Source organism: Oenanthe melanoleuca, chromosome 6 (genome assembly GCF_029582105.1).
Source record: "Oenanthe melanoleuca isolate GR-GAL-2019-014 chromosome 6, OMel1.0, whole genome shotgun sequence".
In the NCBI taxonomy this organism is placed as follows: domain Eukaryota; kingdom Metazoa; phylum Chordata; class Aves; order Passeriformes; family Muscicapidae; genus Oenanthe; species Oenanthe melanoleuca.
The window spans coordinates 20,109,809-20,136,456 of record NC_079340.1 but is presented as its reverse complement, the minus strand read 5'-3'; the positions used below and the strand labels follow the sequence as shown (position 1 = coordinate 20,136,456).

At 38.4% G+C, this 26,648-nt stretch overlaps 1 protein-coding gene across 7 annotated transcripts; it reads left to right on the top strand.

The window, feature by feature from the left end:
• Positions 1 to 3,510: 3,510 nt before the first annotated feature.
• On the top strand, positions 3,511 to 24,894 carry LOC130254820 (uncharacterized). 7 transcript variants are annotated; one of them, XM_056494825.1, is made up of 13 exons: positions 3,522 to 3,595; positions 4,010 to 4,191; positions 4,395 to 4,471; positions 10,063 to 10,138; positions 13,174 to 13,305; positions 14,163 to 14,286; positions 16,641 to 16,701; positions 16,803 to 16,849; positions 17,282 to 17,357; positions 18,213 to 18,314; positions 18,844 to 19,761; positions 20,574 to 20,684; positions 21,841 to 24,894. In XM_056494825.1, the coding sequence occupies exons 3-13, from the start codon at positions 4,443 to 4,445 to the stop codon at positions 22,151 to 22,153; spliced, it is 1,989 nt and encodes a 662-aa protein (XP_056350800.1). In that variant the 5' UTR covers positions 3,522 to 3,595; positions 4,010 to 4,191; positions 4,395 to 4,442; the 3' UTR covers positions 22,154 to 24,894. The 7 variants fall into 7 exon arrangements, with proteins under 7 accessions (XP_056350801.1, XP_056350800.1, XP_056350805.1 ...); XM_056494826.1 differs by lacking the exon at positions 4,010 to 4,191 and having other exon boundaries at positions 3,511 to 3,595; XM_056494828.1 differs by lacking the exon at positions 3,522 to 3,595 and having other exon boundaries at positions 3,964 to 4,191; positions 20,643 to 20,684.
• Positions 24,895 to 26,648: the final 1,754 nt, after the last annotated feature.

Below are 26,648 nucleotides of genomic sequence, written 5' to 3'. Positions count from 1 at the left end.
TTCACAGTGTGAGTAAATTAGATACCTGTATTTTAGAATTAAGGTCAATTTGGTACCCAAATGCTAAGTATCTGATGAATATCTGATACTCATCAGATAGCACTTTAAAAACGAAAGAAGATACTGATGTACTGAGGACATGCTTATGTATTTAAAATATTTTTATAAAATACTTGTAGTATTTCCAGTTTATTTGTGTTCCAGCATGTCGTTTACAACCCACATGAGCTAGAGGAGAAAACAAGAGGAAGAGATTTAGTCAGGAAACAGAAACAAATCACCACAAGATGAATGAAAAATGTCTGAGCAGAGGGGAAGTAAATCAACTGGGAATTGCAGAAGACTGAATTTAGTACTGGTCCCAGCTTTCGGGTTGGATACCTGACAGGCAGATGTGCCTAACCTGACCTGGGTAAAAAAAGCACAGTTGCTATAGTAGGCACTGTCATTCTGGATTTGCTCCAAGAGCTAAGGGATTGTGAAGAGAGGTTGTTTAGAGAAACTTAGATGGGGTCAGAGGCTCCAGCAGGACCAGGACATCAGGTTGTCCCAGCAAATTCTACAAACTTCCTCCAACTACTAACACAATGCAAGTGAGCAACCATTTGTATACTTTTTTTCTTCTCATAATATGTATAGTAATATACCTAAATACATATTTCAGTAAAATTCTTCCATGTCCTAAGGAAGACTTGTTCTACCAGATGCTCCATTCAGAGTGGTACCATTAAGTACAGAGCAAGGTACAGAACTGTCAATCTAAATGCACATCATGTATGCTAGACCAGATTTTCCAGTTAATAGCAGTGCATTTGTTTTTTGACACAGCAGAGAAGATGGAAGAAAAAAAAAAAAAAAAAAAAAAAGTAATGGGCCAGATTACAGGTCTGTCTGGGCACTATTCAAAAATAAAAGTATTTACAGAGGTTTGGGAGCATCCCTTCTCAGCAGTAAGACCTCACACATCATCTGGAGCTAGCACTGCTGCTGCTGCCAGAATGAGAAAACCAAATTCAGAAATCTCTACCTTACCATGGGAAATGCCACCAAGTTCAATGGGACTATTCAATATAAGCACGTAAAAACAAAATTAATACATTGCTAACTGACTAGTTAAGTTTGGCTGCACAATAGCAGGAAATAGGTAAATAAGTATTTTTATTATACTACCTTCTTGCAGGTTCTGATTTACAAGTCATTCTACTTGTCGTCTACCAACACCCTCAGTGTCTCCAGCAAGCTATGGAAAACAAATCGGGACAGGCTTCCAGCGGAGCATAAACCACATACAATTTTCCCTATACGCTGACTGCTTGACCAGCTGCTGTCCCGTTTTCACAGGCGAGTGCAGATTTTAGCGAGCTGAAGGCTCGGCGTTCCTGCCCGGGGATGCCGAACCCGCTGTGTCCGCACGCTGCCTGTGTGTCCCCGCCGTGCCCGTGTGTCCCCGCGGTGCCCATGTGTCCCCGCGGTGCCCGTGTGTCCCCGCGGTGCCCGTGTGTCCCCGCACGCTGCCCGTGTGTCCCCGCACGCTGCCCATGTGTCCCCGCACGCTGCCCGTGTGTCCCCGCACGCTGCCCCTGTGTCCCCGCACGCTGCCCGTGTGTCCCCGCACGCTGCCCGTGTGTCCCCGCACTGCCCCTGTGTCCCCGCGGTGCCCGTGTCCCCGCACGCTGCCCCTGTGTCCCCGCACGCTGCCCCTGTGTCCCCGCACGCTGCCCATGTGTCCCCGCGGTGCCCGTGTGACCGCACGCTGCCCGTGTGTCCCCGCGGTGCCCCTGTGTCCCCGCGATGCCCATGTGTCCCCGCGGTGCCCGTGTGACCGCACGCTGCCCGTGTGTCCCCGCGGTGCCCCTGTGTCCCCGCACGCTGCCCGTGTGTCCCCGCGGTGCCCGTGCGTCCCCGCACGCTGCCCGTGTGTCCCCCCACGCTGCCCGTGTGTCCCCGCGATGCCCGTGTGTCCCCCCACGCTGCCCGTGCGTCCCCCCACGCTGCCCACGCGTCCCCCGGGCGCGGTCCCGAGCCCGTCCCCGCGGGGCCGCGCCCAGCCCGCCCCGCCGCCCCCGCAGTGCCCCCTGGCGGTGGCGGGCAGGGCTGCGCCCCGCTCAGACTCCGCTCACCCAACGGAACTGAAAATAATTACTTACTTTCTTTAATATATATTGCTCCTGGCTATTTTGGCGTTCTTTCAGAAATCAGAGTAAAGTGAAGGCTTCGATGAAATACTGTAAATAACCTATCACATTCAAATCAATTTAACATTTCTTGGATCAGAAATACTGAATAGCATCACACTGTACTGCTGAATACAGAACAGAGATGTTTTTCAGAGAGCTCTTTTAACTTTTTTTTCTGAAAGTCAAGGTCACCTTTTCAAGATCTTTGGTTTACAACAAGACTCAGCCATGATTACTTCCTCTTCTTTCAACCTATCAATATAATCAAACTGCCTACAAGCATTCCTCAAAAAATGCCCAAATATTTATTTGTAAAAAGTCCAAGCCAAATCACTATGATGCAAGTTTTCGCTTTTCAAAAACTACTCTGCTCTCAGTTACGGCAATTCAAATCCACACATTCATAACTAAGAGCTATTACTGATCTATACCAGCATTGTTATTAATAAAATGTTGTCTTTTGTCCTTCTCTGTTTCTACTGACATCCCAAAGACTCAGATTAAAATGAACTTCAATGAATGATTTAATTAATTCAATTAGATATATAAGTGCTGATGTTTAGTACTTATGCAAGATTTTTTTTTTTTTTTTAATTGAAATAATGCTAAAAGAAATATGCAAAATCCAAGAGGTATCATCTATCAGCTTGTACTGAGCACCAAAAGGACTCATCCAATATGGAATGCATCACAACGAGCATATGGAAAGGGGATTTGCAAGCTCCATAAACGAGGCACCTCAAAACTGCTGTCCCAAAGCACTTAATGAAGGAAAAGACCGAAGAAAGTCTTTGAGGGAAAAAAGATACATAGAGCAAAGAAAAACATAGCTATCCTAGAATATTTAATGTACTTGCTCCATGAGCCGTGTTAAATACTGTACCAAGTAGAAATAAAAACGTATTAACAAATTATGACGACCAACATTACAACAGCTGTTGTTATCATGGTTTAACTTTTCAGAACGTGCTTCTAGTATTGACAATCGTCCTGGCTGCCTCCCACTGACACCAACGCAGAGCAGTGTGCAGGAGTGCACGGGAATAATAAATCTCCAGAACTTTTAAAACAGAAATAAATCGGCTTAAGCAGGAGAGACGATTCGCTGGTTTGTAAATCTACATCACTCGCACATCCCAGACTGCCGGAGCCGCTCTGTTCCGAAACACCCAGCGGGACAATAACTCCCCGCGAGCGTCCCCGAGCAGCGGCGCGCCCCGTCCCGCGCGGCCCCGCCCCGCGCGGCCCCGCCCCGCGCACGCGCGGAGCCGCCGCCGCCCCTCGCGCCATTGGCCGCGCTCCCCGCGCTCCGCTCCCCGCCCCGCCCGCCGCCGCCGCGCAGGCGCAGTCGCGGCCCTTTCGGGAAGGTTCTGTGTCGCACCAGCCTTTCCTTCCTCCGCCAGGGAAATCCTGTCCGGGTACGGGCCGCCCGCAGCCCCGCTCCTCCCCGTCCCGCCCCGCCGCCGCACGGGCTCTTCCCTGTCACCGTCTGCAGCCCGCGCCCTTCCCCTCACGGCCCGCCCGCCTCCCTCGACAGCCTCCTGCCCGCCCCCCGCAGCCGGGCCGCGACCTCCCCGCCCCGGTCTGTTTGTCCCTGCCCGAGCTGAGCCGCTGTCGGGCCCTGGGCCGGCCCCGCAGCCCCGGGGACACGCGGCTGTGAGGGGCAGCCTCATCAGCGTTATCCGTGCAGCGGGGGCATGGGGGCCGCTCCCCCCGCTGGGCCCCCAAAGGTCGGCGGGCGCCCGGCGTCCAGAGGGATCAGACCCGTCTGGGTTAGGGGGGAGCAGGTGATGCTCCTTCATTGCTGAGGTGCCGGCCTCGCCCTCTTGCAGCTTCCCGGAGGTTCTGCTCGTTGAGACGGGTTCTAACTGGGAGCGCAAGGGCGGAATAGACGGCTCCGAGCCGCAGGAGTGGGACAGAAGGGACTGCCAGGAAGATCTTCGTGCAGCGCTGCTGCCAGTTAGAGAGAAACCTGCCGCCTCTCCTCTCTCTTGTGATCACCTGGAGAGGAGAGGTGAGTTGTCTTTCTCTCTTGTCATGCTGTAGTAGTGGAGGAATAGGCTAGCTTGCAAGGTGCAGAACTTGTTCAGGACGGCTTCAAGCCCCAGCTGGCTGCTTGGTGTGTTTTATTTGAGACTCAGCCCTGTGCAAAGGCCCGCTGATGGAGAAAGAGATTAGCACCGTGTTAACCGCGCGGTTCTCTCTCCTTTGCTGCAGTGCCCACTTTCACCGCTGCCTCCTGCTCTGCCTGCTCCTGCTTTCAGCATGGTAAAGAAGAATACTATCCCTGATGGGTAAGTATCCCTCACACTAAGCGAGAGGCAGGAGCGGGCATCCCACAGAGAGGGGCACTGACTGCCCCGGGCGCTTTCTTGCCTCAAGCATCTTCACCACCTGCAGTCAGATAAGGTAGGTATCTTCTCCAAAACAGGAGCAGCACAGCCATTCAGCCCCCAGGTGAGTATAATGCTCCAACCTGTCTGTGAACACTTCTCCTTCATCGGCCACACACAGTTCCTTCTTCCTAATCTTTTTACCCCCAAGTGTATCTTTACTGGGGAAATGGGAGAGTGGTCCATACTTCTGACTAGTTTGCTGCTAGGAATGGCGGATAAGTTGATAAAATGGCAGCAGGTGGTTGCATGCGTAAGATCAAGGAATATTTTTGTGAATTCAGATCCAGAAACATCCCGTGTTTTTGTTTCTAACAAGAAGACGACAGAAATGTTGTATCAGCAAAAATAATCCCAGATTAACCCAAATGCACTATACAGGCTTTCTGATGATTTGATTGGGAGTGCATATGTGGACCACAAAATGACATCATGTAAAACAGATACAGTTCTGTTCTTAAGCTCTAATAAAGCACAAAAAAGAAGTCCAAGTTAAGCGTTTTAACCCATTGGTTTTGGATTACATCAACACAAACTTTTTGGATAGGAGGGCATGCTGAGATATAAGGGCACACTGTAAAGAGGCAATAACTTGCAGTTTATAAATTATTGGAGGGAAGAATTACATGATGCTGGTTTCAGGGAGAGGGTTAAGTTGGTTTATTAAGAGCATTCTTAGAAGGAGCAATAAGATACAAAAAACAGGCGTTCCTGTAATATTTGTTGGTCTAAAAGGAGTAAATAGAAACAAAAGATAAACAGAATTTAAAAAACAAAGAAGCTGATTTTGTTTATGGCCGACAAACTCAGGGATTAAAATTACAATAAACTTTTAAGAAAAGCTGTTTAAGCATGTCTTTCACTCAAAATCTTTATAGGATTACATGTTAGATAAAAGTGAGCTAAAGTGGGTTAGTTTTTTAAGAAGTGATTCAGAAATCCGAAAACAATTTTTTCTTCATCCTTGGAAATTGCTACTATAAGTTTGAATATCAGGTGCTCATTTCTCCATTCATATCCTCCCGTGCATTAGAAGTAGAGAAGCTTTCAGGTTACATGGATTTCTTAAAAGTACAGTGGACTGTACTTTTGACTTCTACAACTGGAAACTAATACCTTTCAGGGGGAGAAACAGCTACTGTCAACTATTTGGTTATAAAGTTAGTATTAATTTCTGACTTCTGATACTGAAGTACTTTCAAGTTCCTCAGATAGTTCTTATACTGCTAAGAAATGCAGCTAGACATCCACAGTAGCAGGGGTTTGGCAGTAAAGAAGTTGAGGGCTGTGTCAGCCCCTCAGTCTCATACAGCATGTTGTTCTTCAGTGTCAATTCAGTAAGCCAGGAAGACATAGAAGTGAACCCCAGAAGGGACTTAAGGAAGCTAATTTGAGTCTAGGTCATCCTGCACATTCAATTTACTGGCCCTAGAAATAGGTGTTGGCAGAAGTGAGATTGTGGTTCCCTGGAGCATAAGGACAAGTCCAGATGGTGCAGACTCTGGAAGTACAACCTCAATTGCCATGTTGTAATAGCAGTAATCTAACAGTAACTCTTGGTTTAATGGTACTGCAAGAAATGAGGAAACTGACACTACATACCGCCATGTTTGAAGATTGTCTTCCTGTTAGTGCCTCAGTTCTTAACACTTTTAATCCAAATTGCATTATGCTAATTCAAGCAATACAATAAATTGGAGATTTCAGTTAAGGTAAGTAGGAATAACACAACTGAACAAGAAACAATAAACCGCTTTTAGCTCAGGGGGTAATGACTTTAAAGTTGAAGGGGTTTGCATCAGACGTAAGGAAGAAATTTTTCACTATAAGGATGGTGATGCACAGGAATGGGTTGTCCAGAGAAGTTCTGGATGCCCTTCCCTGCCAGTGTTTTCAAGGTTGGTTGGATGGGTCTAATGGAAGATGTCCCTACCTGTGGCAGGAGAGTTGGAACTAGATGATGTTTAAGGCTTATTCCAACCCAAGCCATTCTATGATAAAGATGAGTATTTCTCCTTTTTACCAGTAATGTCTTGGAGCAGAGCTATGGTGTAGTCTCAAACCTACAGAGTAGTGCTGGTGAAGTAATTATGTAGCAAAATGAGACATGAGAGGAAAAGAGGGGTTCAAGTGACCCCTTGCACTTCATTTCCCCATGGAGTCAAGTTCTGGTTCTTCATGGTGTCTGAAACGGTTTTACCCTTCAGTAGTTGGACACTATGATGTTTTAGTGGAGAACCAGACAGTCCAAGCTGCATAACAAGTCATAAAATACCATGATGTTTTTACAGATTTATACTGATTTGTGCTTCAGTATCCAAAATCTTGCTGTGGTTATAATTACATAAACTCCAGTTCAGTTCTGAAGAGCATCTGCAGAAATGTCACCTTCTGGCATGTTTCCCTTGAATAATATAAAATATACTGAGTGAGATCTTTTTGATAGAAGGGCAAAGCTGAATTATTTTTGCCGATGCACTATAAACATGCTTCTTTAACTGTATTTTTCTTGTCCAGACTTAAAGCATCAGCATTTTCATTTAGACAGGAATATTAAATACTGTGGCATAATGGATTGTGCATGTTCAACAGTGAGTGAGAGAGAATGATGACATTTTACTTGTAAACATGTTCCCTCTCATCAATTCTGAACCTGGTATCTATAGAGGTACGGAAGTCACATGGAAAAATCAGGTTGTATGTATTTCATGCAGTGACAGTAGCCAAAAAAAAAAAAGGAAAAGAGGTTCCAAGTATTTTTCAAATGGTCTTGCTCTTGCTAGAGGTGACAGTATTTCAGTAGTTGTTAAAGTAAGTCTTACTATGAACCCATTCTAAACCAGAAAATTTTACTGGAACTTAAAGCTTCCATATGACCTTAACAATGCTAATGTCAAAATAAATTTGTTCCACATCTGGCCCTATTAAAACTTTAAAACCAAAGCAGATAAAATATGCAGCTGGATATAATTAGTTTCTTCGTGTCCACTTGTTTCTCACTGAAGCCTGTGTAGCTCTTAGTCACTGGTACAGGGGTGCTGGTGCCAAGTCTTGTGATAACACCTCTGACTCCTGCCTTTCTTCCTTCCACTCACATTCTAGCAGGATACAAATCACGTGTCACAAGTTTCATTCAAACTTGCTGAAATGGTCATTTAAGTCTTTCCTCCTGTAATTCCTCTACCTGCTGCTCATCTTTGATCATTTCTGCCTTTATGTATACTTGTTCTGTAAGAGTTTGACTTCTTTAGTCCAGGCCATTTTAAATTCCCTGCCACATTCCTTTGTTGACAACAGAATAAATGTGAATTTATTTCCTTAGCTCATCTTTGGTTAATTTCAATCTGCTGGTTTTAATTTTAGTTCTGCAGCAGTATGCTGCAATTTCACTTTAAAATACCATTTTAAAGATAACATGGAACACATACCCTTTATATTTTTGATGAAAAGTGCCCTCTGCTCATTTTCTACTATAGAGCTGTCAGCAGCTTTTGAGTTTCTTGCTGATTGTGCAGATTTTTTTTCTGGGAGGATTTAAATGGCTTTAAATACAAGAGAATAAAACCCCAAGTTTATTAAGGTCTGACAACAAACTGGGTAATCCTGGGGTATTGTTCTGTAAATCCCCTAATATGAAAAAACTTCAGAATTTTTACAAAGCCTTTTTTATATTGTTAATTAAAGAAAATAAGATTTTAAAGCCCTTTTTTGATACTTTCTTTTTGACTTCTAAATGCTCCTATCTATGATAATGGTAGTTTATTTCCACTCACAGATTTCCAAGAGAAAGCAGGTTAAAACAGCGCTGAATTTCTTATCTTGATTCATGTACAATTTACATCTCTTCAACAGGAGCAAATGGAACGTAGTCTCAGATTTTTGTTTTCATACTCGACAGCAAGCATAAAGCTACCAGACTCCAGAGTTTACAAACTTGAAAATTCACTTAGGAAGATTTATCCTGAAAAAAAATTTAGAATTTAGCAAAAGGTTTTATTTGAAACAGCCCTTAGTGATCTCATCTCTAGCTTGCCCTTACATTTTCTCACCTTGTGTGTGTCTTCTACAGACCAGCTATTTGCAACAGCCTTCCTAATGATGAGTTGTTATTACTGCTTTGTTGCTTCATTTGTTGTCCAATAAATAATGTCTGCACTGTGAGCCTTGATCTGTTCTTTGCCTCATGATGAAGATTACAGAGAGTGCTAAAGGAGGCTGTAGGAAATTGTTATGTGATTGATTAATACCAAATACACTTTGGTCTCCCTGCTTTGTGTTTCCTTTGTTACTTCCAAGCATCTCTGAATGGTGATGTCGTTATTTATATACTACAAGAAAAATTATTATAGATATTTCATTGAGAATTTTTTCCAGCCAACTTCTAGTTTTTTTATGGTCTGATATGGGAACTGTGAACAAAGCCAAGTACTCAGTGGTTAGAATATTTTTAAATTAAGTATTTAGTTTATTTCATTTAATGGTGTAGTTTTATGAACATCAGAAAATAATCTAGAAGCTGGTAGATGGTCCCTTCAAAGGGACAGATTAATTTAAGCATTAATTCAGAAAATGGCAAGGGAATGGATACATCTTAAAGAATCTAGTGGAAATGTTTTGTATGTTAATAGTTGAGGTATTGACCAAAAATGCAAAAAGCCTGTGTAGATTTTAAGTCATCCAGCTGTACATTGTTGGGTTATAGAGTTGATTTGCACTTGCAAAGAAGAAATAACAGTTCTAAATTTAGTAAGTTACCTCTTTGAAGGTAAAATTGATCTGCTGATTAACTTGTTTTCCTCTTCAGATAATTCTCTTCATCCTTCTTTAAAAATTGAAATCTCTGAAATATTATATATCGAGAGCATTTTCAGTACAATGTAGAACTTGTACACACCAGTTCTTTGTGGTTTTGGAATTACATGTGTTCTTAGTGTTGTAACAAGTCTTACTGGTGATTTGTGGGAGGTTTTGGTGTGATGGAGTATCCTCTCTATTTTTCAAAATGGTGAGAGAAAATTCTATCAAGACTATTTCTTTGAAAAAGAAGCATATTACAAAGGAAATGTTTTTCGAAAATCCAGATAATTTGTATTATTAATGAAAGTTAACTTTGCATTTCATTGTCAATTAAATGATTGAAGTGTGCTTGTTACAACTTTAATGTGTTTTCAGTTTGAAAAATGTCCACCAACTACAACAATACATTTTTATCTGTTGAATTTTGCACATCTCCTTTGCTTCATTGGTGCTACGTGTTTGTAAATGTAAATTTTGAGGAGAGGAATTTCTTGGAAGTTGAAGAAGAAGAAAAGGAAAAGTATTTTCAAATGTCCCGGTGATACTTTAAAGCTGCTTCATGAAATAATTGCAGATTTGGGGTCCTAATTGTACTGTATGATAACAGCAATTTTTATGTGTTTTGAGCTACAGATGTTTTCTGTTGAATCATGCAGCTTGAAAATATTTAAAAATTAATATTTCTTTCCCTACAGATGGCGGAGTTTGACACCAGTTGGACAGCCTATACCAGGAACGAGATTTATTGCATTCAAAGTACCTTTAAAAGGGGTATGTATAAAAGTAACTGCAAATTGGCTGTATTAGATAAACTGCAAAAGTAATGAAGAATAGGATGACTATACATGCAAATTTCAAGGAAGTTTTAAAAAAAATTATTTATTCAGATTTAGGCAAAATTAAGATTAAGCAAAAATCTTCAGTGATATAGTGGAATGTATTATAGCTAACAAAGAAGCCTTCAAAGATTTCTTCTATTTTACTAATTATTAATTTAAAAGTACTTTTATTATTATTTCCTTTAGAATCTTACTAACATGAAGTGCCATCCTAAGCTATTAAATACACTGAGTTATATCTTTAAATTCTTTGATTCTAAAATATGTGGAGGTTGTATTGTTGAGACTGTTCAGTTCTTTAGTACCTATGCTTTTTGGAGGCATAGGGCAAATTATTGTTAATTTATACAGAAGGGCAAATAGGACAAGTGCTGCATAAATTAACTTTTACAAGTCCTTGCTTTAGATATATAGGAAGGAAAAGTTTCTAAGCACTGTAAAAAAAGTACAGTGGTGTGACATAACTGTAGCAGTTAAAGAGAAATGTTGTATCTAAGCTTTTGTCTACAGATTGCTCTCTAGTATTCATACACAAAATTTCTGGTTCTTTGGGTGTATTACTACCCATTATGTTTTCAGTCATCATTCAGTTCAGTTTTATTAGGAGTGACTGAAGTGAAATGCAGGATTTGCTTCCCACAGCTGCTTTTACAGCTTTAGGATGATGGTTTGGTTCCTTGGACACCAAGGATCTCATGTTTAACATGTTATGTTCTCCAAGATGTGGATGGATTGTACAGCAGTTGTATGATTTTCCAACAAGACTGCCATTCAACAAATCAAGCTGTGAATGTAAAATCCAGTAGAGTTATAATTGGCTTCTTTGCTCTTGCCATAAGGACCACTCCACATCACCATATTACTCATTTCCTGTCCTACTGATCTCACTGGGCGTAGATCTCTGTTCTGGGAAGTTGTCTTGGCCAGACATAAAGTCTGGTACCCAAGGATGTAAAATCTGTAACTTTTCTGTCCCTTCCGTTTGTTCAGTCTCAACTATGCAAGACAGAAATGACAAGTCTGCTAGAGACCGTGTGCTTCAAGATCATGGAGTTTGTGACAGAATACATATAAAATGTGCAGCTGGCTAGACTGTGATGTCTTTGCAGAGGTGGTCAGTAAACCTGTCTGAAAATGCTGATGAAGACCTGATTGGTTATAGTTTGTCAAAAGTCCTTTTACTGAATAAATTGGTGGAACAGACCTCTTAAATATGCAGAAGTTTGCTCCTTTGCTATGTATTAGGAAATTGATGATTGGTGATTTTGCCCAAAGGAAGACAATGTATTTTCAGTATTTGAAGATACAGGGCTGTTGTCTTAGAAGATGTTAGTAAAGATCATGTGTTTACTTGGAAGGAGTTTTTGTCATTCCTTTCAGATCACCATTATAATGGTAACAGTAATATTGTAGTGTAGTAAGAACTGGGCAAGTTCTTTCCCATGCCATTAGGAGGATTTTTAAAATTGGTTTGGATTTCTCACATTCTGAAAGCTCTATTAAACACCTAAACTACTGAATACTCAGCAGGAGTTTTTCAGAAAATTCCAGCATATTTCAAAACATAGTTTTTTGTAACACATTTAACTGTCTACTCAGTCAATATGTTTGGAAATACCTTATTTTTGTAAATTACGTTCCTCCTCAGTTTGTATCATGTCACATAGTAAAAATTCTTTAATGTTCTACCATAGACCTTTTGCAGATTTACCTTTGTCACCTCAATGTTAAGTTCAGTTTCAGATTCTACTAAGAATCACTGCTGAGTAGCAGTGACATAACTGACTTATTTCATTTTGTTTAAACTTCTACAACCTCCACTTTTTTCAGCAGTGCACTGGTGTCTGAAATACATAGGACTGAATACTTTATTACATCCTTTCTATCCTCTCAGCTGAAGCTTCTTAATCACATACCAGCTTTGGCATGACTGCCCTTCTGTTTATTCTTTACTTCGTTTTCCTGTCTATGTTTCCAGCCTCGAGACAAGTGCTTGCTAGCATTTTGCATTAGAATCTGTACAGTCAAAACAAGGAATGGTTAGTTACCCTATAGCATCTGTGGTTCTAAGAAGTATGTGGTCTGTGGCTGCCTTCCTTTCCAATAGTTCTGAGTCCAGTCTGCTTGAATTTCTTGTTGACAAAGGAACTGACAGGTGGTTGAGGCTGCTGCATCTTTTGCCACTGTCTTTATTGGTTCTGGCTGAGCCTGTGTCAAAAGGCTCTCACAATGGACAAGTGCACTGTTCAGAGAAAATCCAGTCTTGAGTATATGAGGCATTTTCATACCTAAAGTGAAGGACACATTTCAAAAAACACAGCTACAGTAGGGTGAGTAAACGTTTTTCTCACTGTTTATCAAATGAAATGAATTATTCATTATCCACCAACACACAGCTTTCTTAGTCACGATATTTAGTCTTATTTAATATTCCCCAGTGCTAAATGACATGCAAGTACACTCTGTCGAGAGATGAAGGAGGTATAAAAATGTCTGCACAACCTTTGTGGGAAGAAAGTTAAACCTTTAGAAATGAACTCTTGTATCAGAATTTATGTTTTATGTGAAATACACTTAGTTTTGAGTTACTGTGCAGGACAAAATTTGTTTGGGGGAAGTAGATTGTAGTGTTTTGCTTTTTAGTGTGTATTTATTTACATAAAAATCAATATATACATGCTGCATTTCTCGGAATTTGTGTGTCTATCAAATTAGAGGTAATTTTAATAATGTTTGTTAACATTGTACAAGCAGAAATGCTCATGTTGTCTTGCATTTTCATCTAAATAGCAATACATAAATTTTTGCTTTCTTTTTGGTTCCGCTTACCTGTATAATACATGGATGTGGTTCTGATAATTATTCTAAATATTGATGTTTCCTAGTACTAATTAAACAGCTGAATATTACAAATGTCTTGTTATTAGAAAGTAAAAAGAAAATATTTCTTTTCCATTTTCTTTGTAGGCAATTAACCAGAGGCTTACCCCAACCCAGAAATTTACACCAAAAGACTTAATTGCTGCAATGAAAGCCCTAAATGTGGAGCTTGGATTAATTATTGATTTAACATATACCACACGATACTATGAAGTTAAGGTAACAAAAGCCTAATAAAAACGTAAAATAGTTACTGCAGCTTTTGTTTTAAAGTGTTTACACATTTACTTACCTTGAATTGGAATAGACAAGCCATCCAGACTAATTTCATGTCTCCAACAGAAAATAAATGTTTTATCAGAGAGGAAATAGCTAATTCTCCCAGCTAGTTACATTTGTGGCTTATTAGTATTACGGTAACTCAGTAGTGGATGAAGACTTCAGTGCCAGGCACTGCACAAAAAGTGCAGAAAAGTTATACCCTGTGTCCTGAAGATATTCTCATTTATTTTTAGGTGGTTCTTTTTACTGATTCTCTCTTAGTGGAATCCACTAAGAAGGTGTACGTTTTTAAACTACCTTATAAATTTAAAAGTTTTTACCTGTATGGTTCAAAAAATTGTGTTTAATCAGCCTGCTGTTGAAAAGGAGAATAAATAGCAATGTTATAACAGAATGCAAATCTTTGAATGCACATGGGCTCTAGGCATTAAGGCAGTGAATTTGTGAGTATGTATATGATTGTGGGTATGAGGGACAAATAGTGCTAATAATTGTAAAATGGGTTAGAATGGAATGCCAAGAATCTGCTTCCTTAGTTAATGTGCAGCCTTATTAGCAGGGATAAATAAATCTTTTGTAGGAAATGTTCCTTGTTTGAGATGGTCTTTAATGTAGAAATGTTACTGGTAGTTTCTGAGAGTATCTCATTACAATTGTGTCAAGATTGCTTTCAGTTTGTGTTCAGGATTTGAACAACTGGTTTACATTTTCATTATGTTAGATACTGCTTAAGGTTTCTCATTGTTGCAAGACTTCAGTAATTTTTACCATTTGCTTTTTTCTTTTGTTGCTAGGATTTACCTAAAAGTGTGCAGTATAAGAAACTTTATACTGTTGGACTTGAAGTCCCTGATAATGCTACTATCCTACAGTTCAAAAAGTGGGTCAGAAAATTCCTTTGGGAAAATGCAGGAAATGGTAAATATCAGCATCCTATGCTGTAAAAAAAAATTACCAAAATTTTATTTCATACTAACTGTGTCCTTTAACTAATTTCAATATTCAGTAAAATTTATGACACCAGGATCTCAGGCTTTCTACAGCACTTTCTGCTTCATTATCATAATAAGATCCATTATGCAAACCAGTACATACCTTTTTTTTAAAATCAAAACATGTTTTTCTCAAAAATGGCTGGTGACTTAAATGCCCTTCCTAATAGTGTTACATTTGTGTTATGTGTCGAAGTAAGTGCAGCAAGGCCTTCCTCTGTCTGTCTCAAATTGTTTACCATCAGCTGAGTGTTGTAGCTGCCAGCCCTTGATGGATGTTTTAAATAGCACTGGGTCCTGATGGCACTGGGCACTGATATGTGTGAGCAGCTTCAGTCCAGTTTGTCTGACGCAGTGTTTTTTTTACTTGTGAGTCTCCATTATTGCCCTCGGATCTGAACAGTTCTTGAAAATCTGATTATGGACCTTTGTCCATATTTGTCAGTATTTCCACAGTGTGGCTGTGCTGCTATTTCAGTGTTTATGCAACAGGACAGTTCTTGCTGAGATTGGATAAGGTGCTTTTTGTGAAAATAAATTAGTGTGTATTTTGCCACAGTGTGTGTGTAGCTTTAAACTTCTCACTTCTTTTGGTAGTGATTCTTTGTTGACAGATTTTACCTGTTTGTTTATCCAATAATAGTGGACCAATCTTTCAAGCCTTTTCATTATATTTGGTGTGGTTCCTTCCTCTGGCATTCTCTTTGAGAAAGTAGAGATATTAACTGCCCAAGTGCATACAGTTTTTACCGTAAAGCATAACCAGGTGTAGGTGATCAACTGTTTTGTGAAAAAGTTCTGACCTAAATTTCAGGTATGAGAGCCTGAATTAGAACTAATGGGAAAATGAAAAAGTATGAGAAAGAGATTTTTGTCCTTGCTCAGGAAGTTAGTTTGTACATTCTTCCTTTGCTGTTTTTTGGCTTAAGGAAATTACCTGGTTTAGTTTTACCTGAATTTAGAAATTACCTGATTATTAGTTTTCTTTTGGTTTGGATCTAGTGTGCTTTTTTGTGTGACAAAGACTAGTCTGTATCTGAATCTGATCTTGAGAGAATCAACTCATGATTTGTTACTGCATGTTGACCTGCAGTTACAGCTCATTAGGGCATTTTGGCAGCGCTTATGCGACTTCTGACTTGGGAGAACTTCACTGCTCAGAATTTGGCCTCTGTTTTAGATAATCCCTAAAATATCTCAGGATTCTTTTTACAAATACTTCCTGAGAAACTGGGGCTTTTTTAGTGTTTGAGTTGTTAGGATATCAACTTGTAATGAGCTTAGGTGGCATTTGGCTGTTGTGATCTGTGGCAAACACTTATATTTTGTCTCAGTTATATTTTATGTCATTCAAAATTTTATCAGTGTCCTGTTTCAGAGACCATCTGTCAATACTGCCTCTGCCAGAACTTTGTTCTTCTGATGATGATAATTTTTCTTCTAAAATCTAGTCTAAAACTCTTACTCAGTTGCACATTTATTCTTACACAGCTTTGCCCTTTAAGTATCATTCTCGTCTGTCCCCACTATTACATTCAGTATCTCAGATTTGATTTTACAGACTGAGACAAGCTTCCTTCTTTTATGACCATCATAGTAGCCCTTTCTATATATACTGAACTTGTTTGTCTTCTTTACATTTCAATATGAATATAAATAGTGTGGATGGGGTTTTACCAGTGCCTTGCATGATGGTATTAGAATTTCCCTATTTCTGTTGGAAGTCTCTCATTTGAAACACCCTAGCAATAGTAAGTTACTCTGCTTTTTAGCCTTTGTCCAATTAGTATAATCTTTTTTTAAAAGAAAATATTTCTGTACAGTTTACTGGTTGCTTTTTTCTGTATATATTTTATAATCCTAAGCATTTCATACTTTCAGGTGAATTATGTTTAAGTTAAGTTCGTCAGTTCTATATTTGCTTGTTGAGATTTGCTTTCAAACCCATATTTTACTCTTTTTCTCCTGTTACTGCAGTGACTGAGGCTAGGTGCTTTCCCTGCCATCACTCTTTCTTTTTTCTACATTCTTCAGGGTAAATCTCAGCCATCACAGTTTTGGTAGTGAGCTAACAGCTGCTAGAGATCCAGCATGAAGAGGTCATGTGTCCTATCTAGATGTGTCTCTTGTATTACAGGCGTGAAAGTAGAATTTGGAAATAGCAAGCATTATTTTTCATTACTCTGTTAGAAAAGCAGAGATTTTTTTTTTTTGGTATTGTGCTAGCTTTCTGTTAATTTCACTTTCTGAATTATTAACGACTCTTTCCTTTTTTGATAGAGAAACTCATTGGCGTGCACTGTACTAATGGAATTAATAGAACTGGCTACCTTATATGTAGGTAAGGCTGTATGAAAGCAGAAATCATTCTTCACAAAAAGTAGCATCCTTATATTACTCTGTATTTCCTTTGGGACAATAACACAGTCCTATTTTTCTCAGGTATCTTATAGATGTTGAAGGCTGGGATCCAGAGGCAGCAATTCAGGGTAGGTATATAGTTTGAACTAAGGCACATGTTGGGTTGTACATCGCAATTACTAAAATCTCACATATACTACAATTCTATTTTAGTATCTTTTCAGTAATTTCATGTGCTGGCTTCTATAGAAGATTTTATAGCTGACTGTTGGTTCTATTCCAGGCAGGACTTGAGCAATAGCAAATTGACAGCATAGGAGTATGTTTTAGCTGCTTAATTTTTTTATTTTTTTTTACTTGAAAGAGTTGTCCTAGTTTGCTACCACTACTAGTTTCAGGGGTTTTTGAAAAATGCTGCAATGATGCCAGCTTGCTGAAATATTTAATACCAAGTTAGAATGGTTTCAAATTCAGCATCTCATGGGGAACAGAAACTTGCCTTTCACATCTTCATGGCTCAGTTTGACCACATTTCATTAGGCTGTATTTTTTTCCTTTAGCTTTTGGCGATGCCAGAGGTCATCGCATGGATGGCCTCGTGTATCTCACAGATCTCAGGACACAGCCAATGCGAAGGTAAACAAGAGCTTTATGTCGTGTGCTTAAGATTTTCCAATGTGTCTCCTCGTGGTTTTAAAAGTTCTGTTCCAGTCCTAAGCCAAAATTAATTCCCTCTTAAACCTTTAATATGAAACTACACATAGATGCAAAATACATGTGTAGTTGTTTGTGTTTTCTCAGATGAATAACATGAAGTGCAGTGTTCTTTTTTCATCGTTTGAATATACATGGTTCAAAAGATCGTTTTTAATCTGACAGCTACTACTGAACATTGTTGTGCTTTTATCATACTGTGACAAGTGTATTGAGTCTGTATTCTCTCAGAAGCTGAAAGGATCCACTGCAAAGATGTCTTTGTAAGCTCTGTGATCTGCCTCCTGTTGTTGGCACTGTAGAACAAGATTTTTTAAAAAATAGAGCAGTTTTAAGAGTAAAAAAATGGGAAAGTGGAACATTGTTCTTTTCCCCTCTGTTCATAGTAATTATAATTCTGATGTTTAAGAATGTGAAGCTTATCATCTTCTAAGAACAGCCAACCTTTACATCTTCCTAAGGTGTTTGTGCCAATGATACCTTGTTGCAGTAAATTGATTTTAAAATTAATACCTGAGTGATTTGTTTCTTTTTAGATTAATTTAAGGTCCTTTGTTTTTCTCCTATTGTTATATAGTCTGTGCAGGATTAAGTTGGAATCAAGTCTGATTTTTAAAGTAAATTTACACAATTAATATTTTCTAAGTTTAATGTAAGTTTTACTTAAAATAAAATTTCTGTCATTCAAAACTGAAGAATATTATGGGAGTGGGTTTTTTCTCTGTCAGTAGTATGCTTTAAAAAAGGGAGCTTATGTGAGATTTTTTTCCCTCTTAGTAACCTTGGAATGGATGTATGGGATGCAGATGAAGATATTATCCCACCACCACATGCGATGGAAGGATCTGTAGAACGGTTCCCAAATGAAGATTTTCAGGGGTAATAGGCAAAACAGAAAACCAACCAACAAAAAAACAATAAAAACCCCCAAAACAAAACTGAAAACAATTGTTTCTTATTGAAAATACTATAGATACCCCAAAGAGATGTTATTAGTCTACTCATGTAAAATGTATTTACAGAACTTGACAAAACAGTAACAAGGTAAGGGTAAGAAAGGGAATGTATGCTGTTAGAAGTCTGTAAGTAATTAATTCATTTGGGAAAATTTGGTTTTACTTTGCCTGTCCTTCTTCATTATTCTGCAATAATCCTAAGTTATTTTTGATGTATTTTGAATCACTGGTTTTGCCTGTTTAACAAGTACTGTAGAATTACAATTGAATGTTTGTCACAGCTTCTGCTTTAGCACTGAAGGTTTTATAGTCTTACATACAGTTTGGATTATTAGTAATTTTGATACCTTCATATTTGCAATGTCTGTCATGTAAATTCTTGTTTAAAAAGGAATTGTTTTCATTAATGGCTTGTAGCACTTTTAAGTATGATATTCAATACTTCTTAACAGGTCTGGGAAAAGATTAAGAATTTATGATGACCACTCTTACAATGATTTGCAAGGACAGATGCAGTTGCGAGATTTTGACTTTGTTAATAAGGGGCCTGGACAAAGACGAAGACCATTTCATGACCATCAAACTCAGGATGAATTAAGAGCATCAGTGCAGATGAGAAATTGGGACTACAATAGGGGACCAGAACAAAGACAAAGAGCCTTTTCTGATCACCAATTTTATGATGATTATCAAGAAGACACGCAGCTGAAGGACCTAGAGTTCAGTACCAAGAGACATGGACAGAGTTTGAGACCTTTTCATGGACACCAGTTTCATGATGATTTGCAAGCAGACAGACAGTCTTTCGACTTCAGCAGAGGCCGGGAACAAAGGCAGAGATCTTTTCCTGACCATCCATCTCCTAATGATTTGCAGGAAGATAGGCAGTCAAAGGATTTTGATTTCAATGGCAGGGGCCGTGGCCAGAGGCGAAAACTGTTCCATGACCACCAATCTCGGGATGAATTTCAGACTCAAATGCAGTTAAAAGAATTGGATTCTGCCAGTAGAGGTCCTGGCCAAAGACTAAGATCCTTCCATGACTACGAGTCACATGAAGACTTGCAGACACAGGTGCAATTGGGAGATTTTGAATTTCTTAAGAGGGGTCATGGGCAGAGGTTTAGACCTTTCAATGATCACCAGCCTCGCAATGACTTAAAATCAGAGATGCAACTGAAAGATTATGATAATAAAGGTCCTGGACAAAGGTGCAGACCATTTCATGACCCTCAGCCTTATGATGGCTTACAGGAACAGACTCAATCAAAAGATTTTGATTATGGTAATAAAGGGCACGGAAAAAGGCCAAGGCCTTTCCACGATCATTCAGGTCGCAATGACTTGCCACGTGAATGGTGTTCAGACAGGTAAAGCATCCTTGAGCTGTAAGAACAGAATTAGAGAAGAAAAGTGGAAACCTCAGCAGTTTTAACTTAAATTTCAAATTAAGTATTTTTTAAAATAAACTATTTTAAAATCAATCATCCTTTTAATATATAAATGATCAGTTCATTGACTTCTCTTGTTTTGACTTGCAGAAGGGTTTGATGTAAGCTGGTGTGTTGCAGCTTCAAAAGCCAGGGTCTCCTTAATTAGAAGGTTGAGCTTCTTTAAAATTTGTGTTTCCTTTACCTTTTTGTCATCTTGAAACAAAACTCTTGTCCCAGTTTGTTTTGTACAGAAACCTATACTTAAAAAGAAGTCCTCTGGGCAGAAGAGGGTATGAAATTTTATTTATGCCCTCACCCAAACACAGATAAACAGGAATGCTATAAGAAAGTTTGATTTGCCTTTGTTTATTCCATGAGTTAATAATTTGTTAGAAATCTGCTTCAGAACTTGGATTATATTCTCACAAATACATATATTACTTACTAGTAAACCTATTGGGTTCTGACATATTTCAAAATACTTTTAATATTGCAGAATGTATTTCAGATTTATTGGACTAGTTAAGTTTGATTTAATTTGTTCCATTATACAGCTAAAACAGATGATCTTACTACAGTGAGGCATATGATTTTGAGGTATTAAATGAGTACAGTTAGAATTTTTATTAAAATTTCAAGTAATCTTTATTAATAAAAAGAAGAAATATTTCATTTGATGTGTATTTCTTTTCCAAATCTTAAAACTGTTGGCAGTCTTCTTAACATGCAATTCTTTTGATTGTTTGCAGAAGTCAGTCCTTTTCTTCCCATGAAAATGTACCAGAACCACATTTCTCCTCATCTCCTTCACTTCACAGGGATTATGGGTCTGATAATGATGACTTTAACAGAAATTACAGGTAAATATCAGATATACATTGTTTTCTGACTTAGCTTTGTAGTATTACTCCCCCTGTTTCCCAGCTAAAAAATACAAATTAACTGCACAGTGTAAAAAACAGTGTTAAGTTTTTTGCAGTTTAACTCATTGGATCTGAGCACTGAGCAAATAATGTGACTAATTTGTGGTCCACTGATACTGGGTTTTGAGTGTGATTATTGCATGAATCACTGACATAATCATTGACAAGATAAGCACAGTTCAAGCTACTGAACTACATAATATGAAAATCAAGTATCAGTAAGCAAAAAAGCAAAATACAGATGCTGTATTTAACTCTTAAGTGCTGTGTACAATGAGCTAAGGACTTTTACTGTGCGGGATGGTCAGACACTGAGCTGGGTTGCCATCCCACATCCTTTAAGAATGGACATAGCCCCTGTACAAACTCATCTAATGAGACTTAATTTGACATGACTCTAGGTACTTCTAGAGATCCTTTCCAGACAAAGTGAATCTATGGTTCAGCAAGGGAGAAGATATTAAAATTTTAAAGATTGTTTTGTATTGGCTTTATACACCACTTACTTAACCACTTTACCAAGTAAGGAAGGTATTTGAAAGCAAAGAGAATTGAAACCTATATGTGTGTGTATACATATATATATATATATATATATATATATAGTAGTATACAGTTTACCCATTTTTAGATTGTTCCATATGTATTTTTTAGGAGAGTGAGTCTTCTATTGCAGAAGAATTAATAATGAAAATATTTTCCTAAATATATTCTAGCCTGTTGAGACTATGTACTAGAGAGTTATTGTTACATATTGTACACGAAAATGAAAACACAGACTTGGGAGTAAAACATCCCCTAGGTAAAGATATCCTCAGTAAACAGGTAATTTTAATTGTAAACAGCACTTGAAACAAAACTTCCTCTAGTAGAATCACTTACTGTAAAGAGCTCAATCACTGGAATTGGAAAATTAATACAAACGAGTTTGCAATATCCATACAGAGAATTTTAATATTGGGGGTAAAAACAAGAATAAGAGTTTGAATTGTTCTTTCAGTGTTAGACACTGTTAATTTCTAGTGGTGGTCATCAACAGTAAATCCAACTAGTTTATTTCTAAGAATTTCACTGTTCGTATTTGTTCTTGCAGTAATCGACCACATTGTCCTGAAGACAATAGGAGACTGCATCCCTCAGAGGAATTTAATAGAGGAAAAAACAGATTTGCACCATACTCTTCACGAACAATGCACCCATCTTCATCCATACATCAAGAAGATAGTTCAACAGACTATGAAAGAAAGCCTTTTCAGGGTGAAACTACCAGAAGCATGGAACAAAGTAAAAGATTGCCAGTTGTAACAGTTGATTACAATTATGGTCTGCCACTAGATTGTGGACCTGAAGAGGAAGAGAGATCACATTATGATTTACCACCCAGAGACCACTACAACTGGAACTGAATAAAAAGAACTATGTTTGCTCTGCTTAGAATTGCTTTATCCCATTTTATTTTGTATGTGGACCAATTTTTTTTTAAAGCAAATTAGTTAAATGAAAATTTCAGTAGTAAAGAACAGGTCTCTATTGTAAGATTAACTTCTACTGATGTTTGGTTCTTTAAATTTATTAGGCTGTATTTGTTAAGTGTCATTGTAGACAATATCTCTGTACACATGGAACTAAAGCAGTCTTTCCTTTTAGTAAAATTGCAACCATGAAACAAACAACCCTTTAAAACAACTTTTTGAGTGATTTTGTTTGTTTTTTGTTTTACAGTTCTTTAAAATATATGTGATTTCCAGATGCATAATAAAACATTGCACTATCAGGTAGACTAGCATTGAAATAATAAGGAATATACTTAAAAATGAATGAATGAAGCCAAGTTATGTCCATTTCATCCTTTAATTTGAAAACAGAAGTTTGAATTATTGCTAACAATCACTGCAGCATCACAATTTACTTCCATATTATCTGTACCATCCACTGAACTGACATAATTGCATTCTTTTTCATAGCAGAATTTTTCCCAGATTGCTAAGAACATGTAAGCAAGTGGAGTTTGAATGTTGTAAATGTCAAACTTGCTTTTCAGTAATTGGAATATCTCATTCTGATTGTGTATTTTTTCCTGATCCCTTAGGTTACCTATGTTTCAGAATAGCCTACTGCAGGTAGATTTCACCAGTTTCTCAGCAACAAATCCTAAGGAAGGTAGGTCATGTACGTCACCTTAGCTGTCTCGACTGGCCAAGGGCACTGGTGCCGATATACTTACACCTCCTCATTTGTCAGTCATATCTGTCCTACTCCACAGTTCTGTTTTTTCAGTAGTTTCTTCTTACAGCAGAGTAATCAGAACAGAAGAGTTACTTCTTGGGGTGAGCTCCTTTTAAGTCACGTATTGAACAGTCTCCTGAACTGCCTGTAGCTCTCACAAAGGTAGTGCACCAAACAGTAACTGAATTTATGCCAGCAGCTGCACAGAAGCACCAACAGCGCCTACTATGGATAAAGAAATCATTCAATAGGATGGAAAACAGTATTGCTATTATATTTGGATAAATTAAAATACCTATATTTTTCACAATTATTACATTTTAATGATGTAATGCTTTAAAAGGCATTACAGTAAATTAGGATAAAGATAGACCATTAAAATAAAAAATTGAATGCAAGCTACTTAACTCATACAATTAAGACACTGCCTTAAAAGCAAAGTTTTAAAGCATCAAGCAAGAGGGTGTACACAAGAAAACTGGGAAAAAAGCATTCATAGCCAAAATCCAGAAAGTATTTTTTGCCTTTTGGTGACAGCATAAAACCCAGATTTCTGAATTTGTGGTTCTGGACTAAAAAGGAATTAGATTGGAGTATCTTAACTCTTGTTTTGTAACACATGCCAACAGTTCCCTAGTGAAAGGACTCTGGATATAAATTCATACTGCAAAGTTCCATTGCCTGTGCAACTGGTAGAACAACTTTGGCTTTGTTCATTGTGCAAAGTAAATAGTTTTCTCATTTTCACAGCAGCTTTGTATTTCCCATTAAATTGTATTTGCCATCAAATCTGATGGTTAGCTACATTCATGTGGTCTCAGGAATGAAGCTCTGTCTATATAAACTGGTTGTGGAACTGAACACTAAATGTTAAGGCATTTGTTCCTTCACTTGCCTTTTTTTTTTTTTAATTGAGCTGTAAGATGAGAATCTTTATCTAGACTTCTTTATTTGGAAGCAAGAAAGATCTGCAACATGGGCTGCTATAGTGCTAGATCCTTTTAAAAATCAACAGAAAAACACCCTGCCATTCTCCAACAGGGGCCCAAGAATTACAGACTGATACTACAAGCATTTGTTTGAGTTTTTTCTACTATGTATGCAGTATTCATAAAGTGAAAAAAGAGCAGCAAACATTTGCCCTTTGTATTTTTGTATTGGAATTTGTTATTTAGGATTGCAGTGACCCTACAGTTAATCCTTTGCTCCTTCAGACTGGAGAGCTGACAAGTTGGTGCACTGGAAAGCTCAGTGAAGAAGATATGTGGCATAAGAAGTTAGGATGAGCAGGAGCTCTTACCAGCCCTTGTCAGTTCCTGCAGGACCCTTTGAGGGTCCAGATGCAAACAACCAGGTGGTGCAATTCCTGTTATCTGACAAAATATTTGTCACTTTCCTACTTCTGTTGAATGTTTCACTTCAGGGAATATTATTAGACATCATGTTTCCACAAGTGGTTTTGAGAGGACTGCATGGAAGTAGACATAGTTTTGTTTGTTTGTTTATAATTTAGGATAAGGCTTTCCACTCTATTGTTCCTAATGGAATTAGGCAGAACTAAGCCCACATAATACATTATGAACTCCAGCTGACATTTACCTCACATTCCACAGTTGATTCATCACTGTATATTCACATCTGTACTATTTAATTGCTAATTAAATTCACAGGGTGAAGAATGAAATTAAATGTTTCTTGTTTTTTAAGGGAATATTGTATTACAGCAGCACTCATAAATAAAACACAATACTTTTATTTATTTCACAGTTGTACAAAAAGGTCATAAAATTTAGCTGATTTCTTTTGTGTATGTTCTCAGCAAACCTAGAACTTGTTGTATCACAGAGCATAAAAAGCCAGATAGTGTTGGTTTCCCTGAATGTGAAATTTTGAAGCAAATAACAAGAATACAGAAAATCCAGACTGAGCACAAAATTATTTAATGAAGTTGTAACAGTTATAATGTATATATGTTGAACTCAACTCTCAGAAAACGTATTTTGATGCTTTCCTGAAGTCATGTTTTCATTGGATTTTTATCAGATGGTGAAGCCTTCGTGCCAGCTTGCCCTGAGCTATGATCATCCTGAGTTAGGAAGTGTTTAGGTTATTCCTGGAAAACACTGAAAGTTCAGGTGAGCTCTGTGCCGAAGACTGATTCCCAAGAATGGCTTGGGAAAAGAAGAGGTCAGCTCCAACAGAAAACCAGACACAAGGATACAACTAAATTTATATGTAGAAATCTGCAATGTACAGTGTTTAGTTTCCTGTGTGAAGAACAAAATTACCTATAAAAGGGCCAGAAAGGTTTGCATGTTTTTCTCTTATTAAAGATAACCCAATGAAGTAGGAGCCTAAGAGCTCAGGAGTTGGTGCCTCAGAGCACCGGTGGTTTAAGAACCTCACACTTGGCCACTGTGAAGAGCAGTTCATTTAAAATGCGTGTACAAGCAAAAAGCAATAGCTTCCATGCTGTCACCAACCACTAGAGCTTGTTTCCTCTCCAGGCTGACTCTTACTCGCTCCAGTTATCAGCAGACTGTGCCTTACTGTTCCAGTGGGACAGCAATTACCAAAGCAGCAGCTCCCTTTCTTCCCAAAAAACGGATGACAAAAAGGAAACAGGTGAGGAAGCAACTTGATTCTTTGTCCTCACAAGATGAGAAGACAATGCAGGGGTTGCAAGGGAAGGACAAGAAAAGATATGTTTTTAAAAAATAAAATTAAGGAGGAGGGAAAATGAAAATTGATGTGTCAGGGGGAGTCACCAGTGTGAGGGAGGAAATGTGCAAAAGGTGCATGTGTAAAAAGCTGGTGAAAGATTACTGGGTATAAAAAGAGGACACATGCTGGAGGGGGAGTTCCTGGCAACTTCTTATCTGGGTCTTTTAAGCTGTGCCTGTGGCTCTGCGTGAACTGATGTAAATAACAGTTATCAAAAAAATACAGGCGCACTCAGACCTCTAATCCTACAGTAAAGTCATGTGGGATCTTAAAACTAATTAAGGCTTCTCTCTAAGCTTTAAATCTAGTCTATGTGTAGTATAATATCCTGTATTCCCTGTAGAATCCAGTGAGAATTTCAGACAGTCAAGTAAGAAACTACTCCACAAACCTATTACACATTGAAAACAAGCTCAGTTTTTACTGAGTATCAGGAATCCCATCATTTGAGGAATCCGAGAATAAAATTCAGTTTGTCTATTACAGTTTGTCTATTATGTCTTATCTCAAATTCAGGACAGCATCAAAACACACTATAATGTTGCTATTACTGCACCCATCACACAAAACTTACAGTTATAAATTAGTTAAAGTGTAACAAACAAATCTGAAGTAACTCTCTACAAAGTACAACAAGCAAGTCAACACAATGCATACTCAAAGCAGGAGACATTTATTCCTTTATGAGGAACACTCAGGACTGAATGTTCCACAAAGGAAGATGAAAGAACCCTCAACATAGATAAACCTGATAAAGTTGTTACAGATGAGGATGTTCCCCATGTAGTTCTTCAAAGGGCCTCTTCTAACATAAACAGAAAGAAGTTTTTACTTTCAGTGTTATATTACCAAAGAAAAACAAAATTAACTCTTTTAGGAGAAGAAAATAGAATTCGAACTACTGTTAAAATCTGTTAATCTCAGTCCATCTTTGAGATGCACAAAGTATAA

Excerpts from the sequence above, each read along its gene's own strand:
- LOC130254820 (XM_056494826.1), top strand. The coding sequence starts at position 4,443 with ATGGTAAAGAAGAATACTATCCCTGATGG. Across the intron at positions 16,850-17,281 it reads TCCAGAGGCAGCAATTCAGG|CTTTTGGCGATGCCAGAGGT; the intron begins GTAGGTATATAG and ends TTTTTCCTTTAG. Across the intron at positions 19,762-20,573 it reads CGTGAATGGTGTTCAGACAG|AAGTCAGTCCTTTTCTTCCC; the intron begins GTAAAGCATCCT and ends GATTGTTTGCAG.